General features: G+C 40.2%; 1 protein-coding gene across 1 annotated transcript; it reads right to left on the bottom strand.

The window, feature by feature from the left end:
* Window positions 1–1,899: 1,899 nt before the first annotated feature.
* Window positions 1,900–12,798, bottom strand: LOC130232016 (brain-derived neurotrophic factor-like). The gene is given in 3 exon segments (XM_056461609.1): window positions 1,900–2,669; window positions 2,672–2,833; window positions 12,732–12,798. Coding segments are annotated over 2 exon segments (822 nt in total). The 5' UTR covers window positions 2,813–2,833; window positions 12,732–12,798; the 3' UTR covers window positions 1,900–1,988.
* Between the last annotated feature and the right edge of the window lie 4,620 nt (window positions 12,799–17,418).

A 17,418-nucleotide genomic window follows, 5' to 3' on the forward strand; every position in this document is an offset into this window, starting at 1 on the left:
ATTATGCTTTCATATCAGTATCCTTCCATACACAAGTTTGATTTGATTGTTGTTCTGAGGATGCACTTATGATCAGTTTGCTTTTCCGCCTGAGCGATTCCTTTATGGCCCTGCCCACGTACTCATAGATGTCACGTGAGATGACTTACCATGAACAGATGAAAACTCCTCCCTTATCTGTGGCAGTGGTATCAGTGTCAGACAGATTTCTGTTCAGTTGTCTGATAACAACCTTTGAAGGAAAGCAGGTTTGTGTATAGGTCTGTGTCTGTGTTCAGGGTGTATCAGATATCACGCAGAGTGCATTGGAGCGTTGACTCCATTGATCTATCCTACAGACAAAGAAAATCCTAATCTCTTAGTGCTAGTGATGATTGCCTGCTCCCTCTGGACAACATTACATGAGATACTGGTTTCCATAGAATTTACATATCAAGTCTTACCTGAGAACTTTCTAGAGTGTTTGTTCTTCCACAGAATTTACATTGGATGGATGTATTTATCTGCATTTCTGGCTCTGAGATTTCAAATAGCTTGGTAATACTGATATAGGCATACAGTTGAAGTCAGAATTATTAGCCCCCCCTTTGATTTTTTTTTTTCTTCTTTTTTTATATTTCCCAAATGATGTTTAACAGAGCAAGGAAATTTTCACAGTATGTATGATAAAGTTTTTTCTCCTGGAGAAAGTCTTATTTGTTTTATTTCGGCTAGAATAAAAAGCAGTTTTAATTTTTTTTTTACAATAGTCTACATAACAAACCATAGTTGTACAATAACTTACCTAATTACCCTAACCTGCCTAGTTAACCTAATTAACCTAGTAAGCCTTTAAATGTCACTTTAAGCTGTATAGAAGTGTCTAGAAAAATATCTAGTCAAAAATTATTTACTGTCATCATGGCAAAGATAAAATAAATGAGTTTATTAGAAATGAGTTATTAAAACTATTATGTTTAGAAATGTGTTGAAAATAATCTTTCTCTCAGTTAAACAGAAATTAGGGAAAAAAAGAAACGGGGGCTAATAATTCTGACTTCAACTGTATATGTTGAGAGGATGGGAAATAAATACTTATATATTGTAATGTATATAGTTATATCTATCATTATCCCTTTTGAAATCACATGAATGTAGGATCCAAAGTATGTTTGCCTGCGAGAGAAGATGTTCTCTGCACAGCATGTGCCAAATTTCGACCTGTAAAGGGAGAGCTCAAACTTTATTGACATTGGTTTTGTTTTTCAGTTGCCTATAGTAAATTTTATTTCTTCAAATATTTCAATTTAATATTGCAAACAACTTCACAACATACAAAATGAATTATATTAACTCAGAACACATGTCAATGAATAAATTTTTATATATATATATATATATATATTATATATTTTTTCATCTTGTGGGGATAAAAAAATAAACAGCAAAGCTTGACAACAGCACCTTGACATAGTATGTATTTCCAACATTACCTTGAGAAGTTGAGGATAGTAAACAGACAGAGTACTGAGAGGAGGAAATCCTGTTACGGTTGAGAATGTAAACGGAATGTTTTGGTCGGAAACCGATTCCTTGTTTTCCCAAAGTGGACAGTTTTTCAATTCACAATTGAAGCAGCATGCAAGTTTTTTCTTTTTTTTTTCTTTTTTTTTTTTTTTTTTGAATGTAATTCTTCCTCACCCCCCTCCTCTCCTCATCTCTCAAAATCTTGGCAACGTAAAAAACACAATGTCTTGAGGAATGTGATATAGTAATTTGAACTGGGCGCAAATGACTGATCAGATCTTTTTTTAATTGTTTACAAGGTCATGAATATGTTCAATAAATAGACTGTAGTATCACTTACTGTATAAATTTATCTTTTTTACATGCAGTCCATAAATTTTATCTGACTGAATAATTTACCCTGTTATGTATATACAAATAGATATTTTCTCTTTTCTTTCTCTTTTTTTAGAACTCTCAATAAAATCTATACATTGTGTACACTATCTGCCCCTCTTAATGGTCAATGTGCATACACACGAAGTGTCTATCCGTATAAACCGCCAGCCGATCTTCCTTTTGCTATCCATGGTAAGGGCTCGCACGTAAGACTGGGTTGTCCGGCATTGTGAGTTATAGTGCCGCTTGTCTATTCCTCGGCAGCCCTCCTTTGTGTACCCCAAGGGGTTGCATTTGGTCTCATAAAAGTATTGCTTCAGCTGACCATTAGTCACGGGGACCTTCTCCAGAACGGTGACCGTCTGGCCCGACATGTCTATTGCCGTCTTTTTGTCCACAGCTGTCACCCACTGGCTAATACTGTCACAAACGCTGAGCTCCCCCCGCCGTGCGGGGTCCGAGTGCCGCCGCACACGCATCGACATGTTGGCGGCGTCCAGGTAGTTTTTGTATTCCTCCAAGAGAAAGAGTAACGGCGGCTCCAAAGGCACTTGGTTGCTGATCATCACCCGCGAGGCATACAGGTCAACGTCCTTCGAGTCTGCCGCGTCTATGGGACCACCCCCTCCTTGGCCCTGGTCGGCCCCGGGCCCCAGTTGCTGCGTCGCTTCCCCTTCCACCTCAAGCAACTCCTCAATGACCTGCTCGAAAGTGTCCGTGAGCGAGGGCAGCCCGCCCCCACTCTGTGGAGTCCCGTGGCCTCGGCTGCCCGATGTGACGGCAGCGGGCAGCAGCGGCAGCAGCGGCAGCAGCGCCCCAGGTAGCCCTCGGCCCGGTGGCCCCCCTGCACACCCGGGATCTCTCTCATGGGCGCAGCTCTCATGCAACTGAAGTATGAAATAACCATAGTAACGAACAGGATGGTCATCACTCTTCTAACCTGTTGGAACTGGAGACAGCAAAAGGGGAGAGACAAGAGGGATGGGGGAGTGAGGAAAAGGGGAGGGGGGACAGAAAACACAATGTAAAACAACTGTTTTGCAAACAACATTACATTAAACACTTCATCCATGATGAAAAAAAAGGTTATTAATGTAGCGAATCATTCTCGTAGTGCAATTTGAAGCAAAACACAAACACATTGAGCCAACTTGTTATTTCTTTGCTTCATTTTTAGACATTGGCCCATGGGAGCGCAACTAACACACCTTCACGTTTGTGCCCCCTCCTCTTTCCCCCACCAGCAAATACAGCAGGCTAAATTCAGAGACCCTGGAGTATCATTAGGAGGACACAAGAGAACTGCTCCCACTCTCCTCAGTCTCTCTTCCCCTTCCCTTCTTCCTCCTGATCCCTTGCCTCCCCTTCCGTTCCCTTAGAGGTCTTTGAACTGCTTATGTGAGAATAAGATGGAGCAGATATAGGGAACAAGTCAAAACCCACCAAAAAATGATGGAACAACTTCAATCATTAAAGTTTGCTCAAGCTGTCCAAAATTGGAATAATTGTCCTTTTTAATTGTGAAGTTGATAAAATCCCATCATTATTTAACAATGTATTCATCATTTGAGCTAAGGCTAAAGTTTATATGCTGCTTGAATGCAAGAGAAAAGAATCTAAACTTCTCTGGAAACATTGATTTGTTAGAAAGAGCCCACACACTCCGATGCCACGCAGATGATTATCTTTCCCACTAAGAGAGTTTTAAACTTAAACAGAGATACAAAGGGACAGGGAGAGATGAGAAAAGACACACTACGACAACAGATAGCGATCAGAGAGAGAGAGGGATAGGTGCTGAGAGAGCTGGAAAAAGACGCCAGTCATTCATTTATTCATTCTCTCATACCTGCACACACCACCGTCAATGAAATTTTCCCTGGCTGCAAAATGTACGCAAACAATTTAAAATTCTGGTGAGTCTATTTGATTCCTCATCTCTCCCTGCACCTTTCTCTTACCTCTCTGAAGTCCCTCTATGAGTCACTGCGATTCATTGCATCCAACAGCATCCCAGTGCATACGAGCAGACGGGATCATGCACACACAACAACAAAAAAAGATACCCATTACTCTCACTTTTCTAAGGCGAAGGAGAAGGGGAGAGGTATGGGTGGGGTAAGGGGGGTGGAGAGGAGGTGCCTTTAAAAATATCCAGCACCGCAGCAAGGCTTCGCCAGTGCTCTGCGTGCTGTCCTCCCGATGCCCCACGCATCCTTAGGAAAAGGCAGAGGGAGGATCCGCTCCCAGAGCAGAAGGCAGTGTGGGCCGGCAGGAGTGAAGGAGGGACACGCCCTGTCTAAAAAGCATTTGTTTCATTCTTAATTGGTGTCTGGGGCCATGACTGCGATTTGCTAGCGCAGTGATGACTGCCATGGAGATGTGCGTTCTATAAATAGGCCGGTTGGGAGTCCCACAGTCTCGATTGAGAATATCACAGCTCTCTGCTTAATGAGCTCAAAGTCCCCTCGCTCAGTGACGTTGGCAGTCCACGAGGGTTCTGTGTGTGTGTGTGTGTTCGGTAAGGGAGATGAGGTGGGAGCATCTTTAATCTCTGCTCTCAAATGGTCAAAAACATGCATGGAAAAACCCGGAGCCGAGGATACAGCTGTGGAGGACAGATCAATCTTAATCAAATCAGGCAGGGCGCAAAATGTGTGTACAAGCTGCTTCTGCAGGCATGAAAAGATACTTCAGTCTGTCAGCTTTCCCCCGTAATGGAAAAAGCTTCTTACATTGTCAGCAATTACCTCTGCTGAATATAGCGAGGAATTTAAAGTGCCTGCCTGAGGATTATTCAATGATTCTGTCTTATTTCATTCCTCCAGATGTGGTGTGCCTGCGAGGACGGATGGATTATTGTCAGCGTTCCTACTCTCAAGACAACCTTAATGTGGGGTTTACGCACATACAGAAAAGCACAACCCAGTAACCGCCCCAGTTTCACCATGATCCCAATTAGCAAACATCTGTCGTCTCCCTAATGAGAGAAGTATTTATATATATTGCAGAGGCTTCTGAATCAAATACCAGCATCAGTCATGCTGACACCCAAATCCCTTCTGTTGCCCTACCTGACAGCAGGTGGAGTATATGCCATCTCTCATCCAAATCCTGCCAGTAACACATAACCTTAAATATTCCACAGACCTACATGGCTTGGAGTTTCACATAAAAGCACTGAAGTAAGTTATTCTTGAATTTCTGAAAGCTGACTACGCCGGCTAAATTGTATCTTTCCCTTCTAATTAGACTAGCGCACCGGTGTGTAGTTGTGCGGCAGGAGATGGAGGCCAAGAGCACAACAACCCTGATGACGTCTCTTTGGTCTCTAAGGGGCTTGAGAGGAAAAGGGCGGTGGGGCTAGAAGAAGTGGTGCTAGGGGGGCAGTGCCACTCATCAGCTCGCAATTGCTTTCCATTTTCCTCTGGGGTAGCTTCTCACCAGGAACAACAAATTATTTTATTTCTAACTCTGCTATTTCCTGTTTCCATCAAGAGAATCAATATGGATTATGCTCTCAATCAACTTCCTGTTAAAACGTAATCTAGACGATGAATCACTTTATTGCTCTGGGACTGAGTTGGCAATAACTGAAACCTTCTGTCTCATTCAAAGCACCGAGGGAAGACGAGATTACCTTGACGGACATGTTTGTTCTGCTTTTAATATGCGTATATTTGAACTGCTGATGATAATGTGCTATCAATATCCTGTCATCATATGGTATGATGTGCAAACATGACTATGTTTGTGTACACACGAGTACAGGTGCCATTGATGGGTCATAGAAAGCGTGGTACTGTAGTAGTTGTCAAAAAAAATTAATCTAGTCACGGTTTCAGGTGTTTCAATGTCCAAAATGAAAAAGACGCCTTTCATGGTTGATGCTAAGATAATCCGTTCAACAGTCGTGCAAACAAAGCTGCTAATTCATGCTCTTTGTGTCCTGTTTGTTAGATCTTTGAAGCCTGGTTCATTATGAGGCATTGAAAATACTACATACAAGGCTTCCATCAATCAAACCTCTCACACGAGAAAGCATCCAGCCTTCGTTGATCTTTCAAGCTACAAAGTTAGACACAGAAAGCTTGATGAAATACTTCAACCGCACAGCTGTATTTGATCCATATGGTCGGGCTTGGTAGGAGCACGTTCAAACACCTTTCACTGTAAAACAGGATTGTACTTTAATTGGGCATGAGTGGCAGCTACGGTTTTGGCAGAAAGACTACATGCACCTGCTCAATTGTTTGGAGAAGGGCAGGTAGGACAGGGTAGATTGGTCTGCATGATCCTGATTCTCCCACAACTCTGTTTGTTTAAATCCCCATACCATAGAGGGATTATGACAGAAAACCACTAATGACAGATGTCTACGGTTCTTCGAACTTAAAAGTACTGCGGTAACAGACACTTTTCTATTAGCCTTACCACTCTAAAGGAAAATGGGAACAAGGCATTTATTCCTTAGGGTGAAAAATATCTTACAATGCACTATTAAATATTTGAAAAGGCCAAAAACAAAGGTTAGGGGAAAATGCTTGTAGCACAAGAAAAGATTTTCAATCGCTTTGGTGAACTTGTCAATGACAAGAAAACTGTAGCGTGCATCACTTAAGCTCACACAGGTGTCTCAGCCGTTAATTATTATTCTGACTTTGACAACACATCAAAATGTGGATTCCATAACAGTTGAAATCTGACATTAGTGGTAACACAACAAAAGACAATCTGCTCTTAAATATAACGTTTTCAACAAGTAGGCTAGAGTTGGCTCTAGATCACAAAGTCTAAGCCCTCTTATCTTCTCTAAATTCAACTACACATATAATGTTAGACATGCAGTACATAACAAATGCTTCAGAATTGCAGCAGATCTGCATTTTTAGAATTTATGCAAACTCTTAAAGCTACAAAAAGTTATACTAGTAACTGCCGAAAACAAAACAAAAAAGTTTATAAAACACAACTAGGATATTCTTTAAACTGAATAATTAGACACTGTAGTTCCTAATAATCTAGTCTGTCGAAACGAAGTTGGTTTCTTGAGGAAATGTAACCATAACAACTGTGAGTTGCGCAGGCGCAGAATGTTCCGTATCGGTCGGTAAGTCGAAAACCATAACAATTTTACACTTAACGTCTTCATAATCACATTTATATGATAATACATATTGTGTTTAAAAGTATTAGATATTTAACATTTGGCTACTGCTGGCAAACTGCTTTGCGTAAATCCAAACTCGACGTTTTGCACAGAGAAACGTAGGCCTAATTTTACGTCTGGTATATTTAATTCCTCTAAAATATACTCATTTACAAATATTTGCTCACTAATTTGCTTAAAGACAGAAAACAATAACAAATTAAACATAAGTGCTGTAATAATTTATGTATAAGGTTCGTCTTTTGTCGTAGAAAGAGACAGGGCAACACAGGGTGAACTAAATCCGCGAGTGAAGTATCTACTTAGATTTGTTACTTTGTATGTTAGTCTGGACACTGTTTTTCTTTTATTAGAGAACTTTCTAAAGAATTAGAGTGAAGTTAGCATAGTCAATGTGTCTACACTTAAAAAAAAAGTTTTGTCAGGAAGAACATCGTTTTCCCAAAACAGCGGCACCACACATCCATCCTTTTATTCCTTAACAGGCTTTACAACCTTATTACACTAGATGGCGCATTCGTCTACATAAAGCTCGTCTGAAGTGAGGCAATGAGAGAAGCATAGACCATTGGAAACATCTTTCTCTTTCTATCATAAACATTCACTCACACACAGAGAACGCAGTTTAACAAGAGGCCATAAGTATAGGCCTGTTTTCTTTGCATACACCATGCTAAATTAATATCTCTCGTCTAAAAATATTAGCAGTAAATATTTTATTATCTTTACTATGTAATAATCACAATATTAGCTATATAAATACTACATAACGCAACGCAGCTTTACTAGAAAGTACATTGGGATTTATGTAAAACAAAATCAACTCGTAGCCTATGATTTAGTTTTAGCAATTCTGCCCATTTAACATTCAAAGTCAGCCCAGGACCAAATCAATCAGTTATTTTTTAATCTGAAAACTTTATCTTCGCTTTGGGACTTAATCTGTTCCAGTGGAAGGCTAGACTCTACATGGTAAACCTAAACGATGATCTCAGGTTTCATGTTCTTCAAGTCTCATTGAATTCACGAAAACCGTCTATTCACTGTATGTTCGCACAAAAAGTCTTATTTTTTTGCCTATAAACTATAAACAATGCGTCCATATGAATAAATATAATGTTGAATGGCAATTGCTAATACTTTTACGCAACTAACAAGTAAGATCACCAAAACATCCACATCTATTATACAGCAACAAAACAATAAAGCCAACTATTAAACAAGTTGAACAGAATAGCTTATATCTGCCAGGATAAACAGCTGATAGCCCTAGATAATAAACAAAAACAACTTGGTTCCACTGACCCCTATCAGAAATCCAATCAACATAATAACGCCGTATCTTATTAATGAACGCGAGGATAGCGTTTCATGTTGCCGTTGCATGGTCCAACACTTGATTACTTTTTCTTAACTCCACAACAGACGTAGCATAGTCGGTAGGCTACAGAATGATTCCATTCCGCACAAAAACCTACCTTTACTGTCCAGTCGTAAAGGAGACCATTCAGCAGGACAGTGTCATCTGGGATGTTTTGGATAAGACCTCCGCGCAACTATTCTGCGATATTCGCCCGCTCTTCGCCAAGCAGCAGCTGCAAGTTGTCTCTTCAGCTTTTGAGCAAATAGATTAAATTATTGATGGTGGAAATTGCATGGTTGAGGTAATGGACTCCCATGACTGAGCGGATCCTTTGGAGTTGAGTTGAAGCAGTTGGATGGCATGGTGAGCGCTCGCAGTGTGGTGCGCATTGAGAGAGCTCTCCAGCTTGAAATGACGGCTTCATTCCTCGCGACTACAGTAACTAACTACTGCCGTGACGTTGCAACATGTGACTCCAGCGCGAGCGCCAACCAAGTGAAGCCTCAGATGCTTATTCCTAACGAATAACCGGAAAGTATGTTATTATGGCGTTTACCGAGCAACATATGACAGAAACCTATTTTAATTCCTGGACATATAAAGGCTTGGGGTGATTTTAAATACCCATCGATTTTTAAATCATCGCATTCTTTTCTCGAGCAGGCTTCTCCTGACGACCACTGAGTTAGAGTGGGCTTTTGACATTTTTTCACATTCTTCGTCATTACTGATGAAGGTATATATAAAACACGATTCCTTTGTGTGCTGATACAAAGTGAATCACATACGCTAATGCGTATGCTTGTGATGTTTCATTCGTATTCGTTTGGTTTGATGTTTCGTGTTGTCTTCCTTGACTATTTGTATAATGACATGAGAAATTAGCCTAGCTCTAGTGGAAACCTGTAATGTGTTTAGCTTCACGCTTTATATAATTGGTAAATGTATCAATTACATGTTATTAAATTTGCCATTGTCAGCTGAAAAATGTAATTTATGGGTTTAAGTTATTACATATGCCATCTAAATCACTTTAAATTTACTGACTTAGCTGCGACCAAATGCTGCACCAGCATCCTAATGGACAGCCGTTAGGTTAATTTGAAACACCTTTTTGTGACAAGACTATAGATCATCTGCTGAAATTGATATTTGCAATTGTGACTCCACAAAGGTAGCTTCAAAGTAAAGAGCTCACTCCTTACCCCCACCACATCAAGGTCCTATTATTCCCTAGTCTTCTCTGTATGTGATATTTTAAACTATTGTCAGGTTTGAGCCCCCCGTCTGCCAAAGGAGCTTATGTGCCAGATGTTGGTTGGTTCATTGATTTTAATACTATTCATTGTTCTTCCAGTGTCAGTTCAGTTCCTCTGATAATGGGGAGTGGTTTGTTTGATTTTTGTAAACGGTCAAACATGTTTAAAATCATAGAGTTCATATAATGTTGCTCTTCAACTGCGGCTTTATCGTTTATTCCTTATTTTTCGTGACCTTCCAGGAGAAGTTTAGCGAAAGCATTCCTTGTTCTTTCACCCTATGCTTCACCACATAATTAGCCCCATACTTTCACCAAGCTCCAAGTGCTTTTGGATCTTGTCCAATGCGAGATTTATATTGATGAGTTTTGTGTATAGTGATGATGATTATTCCCTACATAAGGTAATGAGGTGGAGCGGTTTCAAACCTAGCTGTTCCCAGCATGGGAGTGGATGCTAACACCTGCCTCCTCACACACACACACACACACACATACACACACACAAACTCCCTCTTCCTTTACTTTTTTCCATCTCCACCTTTCTTTTTCTTTGTCACCTCATAGTCAACCTTTTTGCACTACTACACATGAAAACTTTCAAAAATAAAATTGTACAAATATACTTTCACCTTCACTCATTTTGACACACTCGCGCTTACAGTCCCTTTCTCTCTCCTATAGGGACAAGCCAAGATGAATATAACTCATCCCATAGGTTCACAGGAGGAGAGGGCAAACCCTGGATGACAAAGAGTTGCATCAGCAATTACTGAGCGACATGACTCCAAGAGAGGTAAAACACACACACACACAGGCACACACACACACACACACACACTCATGTACACTCACACTGTGCATTAGGGCTGTTCCAGCTAGGTAATCCATAAATAAATCACTCTGCTTCTCATTAGGAGCACAAAAACAACATGGATCCCATTCAGAACTGCACAAACAGCACAAAGTTGACACCACCACCACAGATAGAACTAAGATAACCACAAAGTGGACATATGGACTAATGAGAATACAACTAGAGATGAACTGTGGGAAGACCTTGACTTTCATTGGTTGCAACTTCATAGAAACTGTAGGGTCCATGAAAACGATCAGATATGCAGTATGGACAGTATAGCTGAAACTTGACCATCAGGGTTCAAGGTGTTGAATGTTGAGAGAGTCGGAGCGGCGTCAGAAGCGATGGCCGTGTCTCTATCCAATAGGTCGGGTCGCTAATGACGTCACCTCAGCTTTCTCAAAAACTCGCCCTCTGTTGTCTTGTCCATCGTTGAATATTCCATCCTGGAGCAGGTCTTCCACATAATGGCAAAATTGAATTTTGAAGTACATTGTGACACATAACAAAGCATCAAGTTAGAAGAGATCTAGACTCTGTACAAACCTGAAATGGTGGAATATTTTCCACTACTGCAGAGCAGGGTAACAAAACTTTTAGGGTGTCAAAACTTGCAGTAAAAATAGATGTGATAGCTTTCCACTTGAGAGAGAAAGTCATTCATCACACATTACAGAGCACATTAAAGTGGACAATGTCATTTCTGACTCTCACACTGCAATGGAAAACAAAGGTAAACCCCTTAAATACACTCCTAAAATATAGATACATGACATTGATGATCTAGTGGAGAACCTCTAACATCCACGGAGTCTTTCTTCATTGTATAATAATAGATTATGTATACTAAAACAAAGATTTCTGTTATATAAAATATTCTTTATACCAAGAAAATAATCTTCTTTTACTCTTCATTGAATTTAAAGTTCTTTGTGGAACCAAAAATGGTTCTTTAAAAAAAAAAAAATCAATGCAAAAAAAAAGTCTATATTTAAGTCTATATTTTGAAGAGTGTATATGAGTGTTCACTAGCATTTCTCACATAACCCAGCTGTCAACAAAAATACGAATGACTAATGTGAAAAAACTGTTAATCATGCAGCATTTTTTTTCAAAGAGTCAACGTCAATGATTTAGTGTTGTTTAGTCTGCAATGTCGAGTGTACGTTTAAGTATGTACACTTGTTCAAGTGGGTCCAGTCTTTCCATTTTGTCATTGCATCGAAATGAGTGAGTCACTTTGTGGAACTCAAGTTTGCCCATTCCTGGGTGCATGTCTTTGTTTCTCCTGCTCTCTGTCTTTAGGGAAGGGAGCCTGGGCAGTGCTTTATGTGACATCACATCACCGTCTCTCATCTGCACACTGACGAATTGCGCAGTGCTCATCTCTCCAACAGCAAGATGCAACAGGTTCCTGCTATCAATAAAGGGCCAGTGGTGGTCAGCAGCGGCCAGCCGTGTAAGATAAAGATCTCAAAGTCTTGACTTATAGCAGCTACACTATAGGACTACACACTTAGATATCCACTTTAGCACATAGACACAATGAGCTATACAATCCATGTAACTGTAATCCATCCTTAGCAGCATACACCAGCTACACTGGTAATGTATCCGTGGGGTATAAGCCCTCTGCTGCACTTTATCCCTTTGTACACACATCCTCTGGTAATCTAGCCTTTTGCTTGCCCAACAAACCCTTATGTGTCAAGGGTGAGTATATTTACATAATTAGGTAGACGGTTCTTGTCATGCACTATTGTAGTCTGTCAATTGATTAATAGTTTGAATAAACATTTCAAATATAGCGATTTTTATATTCGAACAAAGCCATCTAAGAGAAAACAACATAAATAGTGCAGTATTTGTCATTTGCAAGCCCAAAATGACATAGATTTGCTTGTTGGTGGTCAAAATTATGATGAAAAATATTAAGAATTCCACGAACTGTCAGTGAACAATGAAAATCACCATACAAAGCAGGCAAAGAGAAGCTACAATCTAAACGACCTCTAAGAAATGTTAAACATTCAACTGTGGAAAAAACATGTAGCTTTGTTCAACTTCCTTACGTTATTACGTACAAATAGCATTAAGCAAGTCTATCAAATTCACGTTGAAACAAACACTTTGGGATGCCATTCTTATCCACAGAGGCAAATTGCTAACAAGTTAGAGAAGTCTTGCATACACATACCCAAGCATTGACGTTGGCGAATAGTTTGAGGATTCCTTGGCGGAGCTTTAGTTGCCAGGCACCAGCACTAATGCTGCTCTGTAGCTATTCACATACAGAGAGGCAAGTGCCACTCCATTTTATATCAGTGAGTAAAGCACACAGGTGGGTGGCAAACAACTAGCAGAGCTCATCATACAGACAGACCGTGTCAAACTGTTCAAACTTGGATGAATATACATGCTGGAGGTCAAAAATATAAAGACTGCACACGCCATACACATATCCACAGACAAACAAACACCCCTTTACCCAAACAACAAACACAACAGGTTTACAGGTTTACAACACCCTAAATAGTTATTTTGATTTAAGTCTCAATGGATAATCATACACAACCAGCGTCATTTACATGCAGATTATGAAGGAATTACACCTTAAAGTGCAGATATCACTCGACCTCTTGCAAAATGAGCACTTTGCGCTAGAGCACCGCAAGTCACGCTCTTGCTTGGTGTTGAGCGCGCGCCCAATTCTCCAGTCTCTTGAGGATTTCTTGTGCAAAAAAACGCAATCGGGGGTGCTAATAGACTCATCTCTTTCGAATTGTCCAAATAGCTCCATAAACACATAATAATTATATTAAATGCGTCGGTGATGCATTCATTCAAAGGATTTGGCAGCATGAAATAAATTTACATTCTTAAATATGCAATATATTAAAATTATAATTAAACTTATTATAAAAATGATTATTATTTTTGATAGTTTTTACTGTCATTCTTAAAATTGTGAGACTAGAAAAAATATATTTTCTAGAGGGTGAATGAAAGAAACGGACCTTTTCCTTTTTCGCAATTGTGACGAGCACACGCTTTTATTTCCCAAAGGAACTCAGCATATTCAGTAGGCCTATAATAAATTCCTCCCGCGAATCAAGCAGGGCGCAGTAAGTCTGTACATTACTATAAAAGTTAATTAAGAAAGCCGCGCTCCGTACAGACTACAGAACGATTTTCATAGTATTTATTTTGTAAATATCCCCTGATCGTCCGCGGCGTTCAGTAAAACGAGAAGGAAGGAATCGCCGATTAAACTGTAAAAATATAATGGCACATTATGTGTTGTCTGAATTGAAACCTACCAAGCTCAGATTTGTTATTGACGCCCACCTTTAACTCTGCAGCGATCAGAACGGAGGGGAGGGGGGCGGAGAGGGAGATTCTCAGCTAGATAACACAACCCCATTTATGGACTGATCCGATGACGTACATTGCAGAAAGTTCTATAAAAAACCTTCCGTACATACAAAGTGTGTCGTGCCATCCCCCAGCACCCCCCACCCTCCCCGCATCCGCCTCCAGCCCCCCTCCCCCCGCATGCCCACACCCACACCACCAACCCACATCTCTATCCTCAGTCTTATGAACTAAAATTAAATTAAATAAATTCATTTTGAAAGTAAAATATGCATTCAATAAAGGAAAACACGACTCACATAAAAATAAAACCACCAACAGATGATCATTTAATAATAGCACTTCATTTAAGACAAAGCTCAAACAAATACAGAAATTCTGTATATGTGTGCATTTCTGCATTTAATCATTCAACACTATATTATTTTGCAAACAAAAGCACACACTGTTTCGTTGAAAAGCACACAGCTTAAATTGTGCATTAAATACTTGCTTATTAAAACGGCGCTCGTGACCGTTTTGACGCACGTCAGTAATGATGTTGTTCATTACATTTAACCAAAAATGACAAGAGCATTACGAAAATTACAGTGACAAAACAGCGACAGTTACAGCACCAGCTGCTATTATTTTCGGGCTAGTCCAAAAGCATATGCCGATTGTCCCGTTTGATTTATATCATTTAAAACGAGAAATTCGATACGTTGTTTTTGTATCAACAGATATTTACTCGATAACACGATTATCAAAAAGAAAACAAATGTGTAGTAAAGAAATTACCGATTTGGCAGTGTTGAAAGAAGCTAACGTAGCCGGACAAAGAGAAACAGTCCTAAGGATCATTTAAAAGCAGCTAAATGACACTGAACGTCTTACGCCTGATAGACTCTTGATTAACGCAGTGTTGAGGCGCCCGTGGGCTTTCATATCTGTCTGTTTGTCATTCAATCGCTTCACCCCTTAATCAGATTCTTGGATACAAAGGAAAAAAAGCGACCGTAGCCAATATCCTCCGCACATCCCTCTTAGAAACTGAGACGAATTCCTAAACTTAGTCGGCATAAAAGTCAGAAAATCATCAACGAAAGGCTCCTTTAAAACGCTGACTGTCCTAATTTCGTCTCAGTCTTGCACAGCTTTTCTTCAGCTTTCTCCACAATACGCGTGACACCCTCTCAGCCATTTCCTTATCAGGCAATCTTATCGGTGGCTCCATCTAACCCAGTCTGAACAAAATCTGACCACGCCTATCCAAATTCTTATTCACTTTAACTGGAAATATATATATATATATATGAACACACACGCACACACACATTGTTTTGGCCATCGGGCTATTTCTGGCGAGGCAATTCAAAATACTTTAACATGATATGTTATCTGTGGCGAAAGCTTTTAGCCCTAAGTGGTTCCCAACTGTTCGGCGTATGCACAGACAGACCTGTGCGCTGGGGAGCGAGATGAGCAGGTGATGCTGGAGGAGAGGAGTGGAAATCTCGGGATGAATGAAACGGAGAAGCGGTCCGTAGTAAAAACACTAATATGTCCACGATGACGAAGTGCGGAGATGCTACAGACGCGATTAGTTTGATATGGCTGGTTGCACCACTTTAGGATCGATTCAACGAATAAATTATCCCTCCATGCTAACGAAAACAACATTTTAGCTGATCAGAAAGGATGACGAGAATGACAGCTAAACCGATAGATAGATAGATAGATAGATAGATAGATAGATAGATAGATAGATAGATAGATAGATAGATAGATAGATAGATAGATAGATAGATAGATAAGGATGTTTTCGATCTCAGCAAGACAATAAGTAGGAGGTAGCTCGTGCTGAGTCGAATATTTTATTAAAGACATGCCCCATTATTAAGCAAGCAAAGAAAAGCGTGCGCAAGACAATTGCGCATTAAAGACAACAAGAATTCCGCAAGCATTTGATTATGATGAGGACGGAAAGTAAGCTTTTACGCACTTGCATGCACTATTTATTTGTGTTGCTTTAAAATGACAACTCATATGAAATAGCTGCTAAATGTAGGCAACTGTAGATACAGACATAAATTAAAAAACATTAGTCAGTTTCTGTGAAATCGTGACAGAACTGTGGCTGTTAATTGAAACAACTTTGTGACCGTTTTCTGCTCTAGTCATGGTGTAAAAGCATACGGACAAAGTATAAGGAAAATGTAAAATGATAACGTAAGTTTAACATTTCCCTCATGACTCACGTCTTCTCTCTCCCATCACAACCCAAAGCTATTCCTCACAGCGTTACATTTTCTCTGTCCGTAGAGTTAAAATCCAAAAAGAGGATCAATTTCTCTATGTACAGATAGATAAACATCTGCCCGAGAAGGGCTGCTAGTAAAGTGGAGAATAAAACAAACAGGTCTTACCTTTATAAGAGCTGACAACCACTATCAGTGGTTAGATCTCCAAGACCAACACTTGCATTTCCCAAAGTTAACGCTGTGCACCAAGTGGAGATTGCAAAGTACGCGTACACTACAGCAGCTCTACGATTTCAACTTTCACATGCTCTAAGTGGCGACAAAACTCCAAGCGCAAAGTAAGCAGCCCCGCTATCGACTGGTGCGTTTCCTCGCGTTTGTTTGTTTGTTTTGTTTTCTCACAGGTCTCCCTCCGAGAGCAAAAAAAAGAAGGAAAAAGTGAAACAATCCCTAGCTTTGGCAAAACACAAAAGGCGAAGTCCACTCACTCCGTGTTAGTCCGCAGCGTTCAACGACTCCCGGTGCCTCTGTCCAAAGTGCTGAAATCATAGCACAGCTAAGGTTACTTAGAGGCAAAAATCTATACTTTCGTTAAGTGCCACTTGATATTGCTTTACTCTATTGCTTCCCCACGCCTTGTCACGTGAATATATCCCTGGCAAGCCCGTCCTGTTAATATTTGATCACATGTTGGCCGGTCGTTTTCTTAACAAAAGAATCACTTATCTGAAAAGTCGCTCATAACCCTCTAAAGAGGGGTCCCCCAAAAGGCTTGCAACCCGTGTCCCCAAATCACACAGTAATAGTGCCTTGGTGCTCTGCTTTTGTCCTGCAGGGCAGATGGACATGTCTACACATGTTGCCTTTTTCACTGACAGAGAGAGCACTTGTAAAAACGATATTCAGAATAAAGGCTAAAAGCCCAACAGGCATCAAAGCGCAGATTGGCACACAGAGCAACAAGGACAAAACAAATTAGAATGTATATTCTCTACGGCTGCGTTAGCTTTACTCGAATTTTCCCCCTCTACATACGAATCCCAGAAAACAGCAGCATTACAAAGTTTTACATTCACGTTAGCAAAGCCGAACCCTCGATTAAGTAGCCTTCAGCGTTAGGGTCCATAAGCACGAGAGCACTCGTATATGTCGTGCATCATCAAAATCTGTTCTTCTGAAAGGAACCCTACAGTCAGTGTAAACACAAGCCATGCCTTTTGGAGCAATTATTCCTTTAAGTGTAGTATTTCCATGCAACTTACCATT

The sequence above is a fragment of the Danio aesculapii genome, chromosome 7 (genome assembly GCF_903798145.1).
Source record: "Danio aesculapii chromosome 7, fDanAes4.1, whole genome shotgun sequence".
NCBI classification, from domain to species: Eukaryota; Metazoa; Chordata; class Actinopteri; order Cypriniformes; family Danionidae; genus Danio; species Danio aesculapii.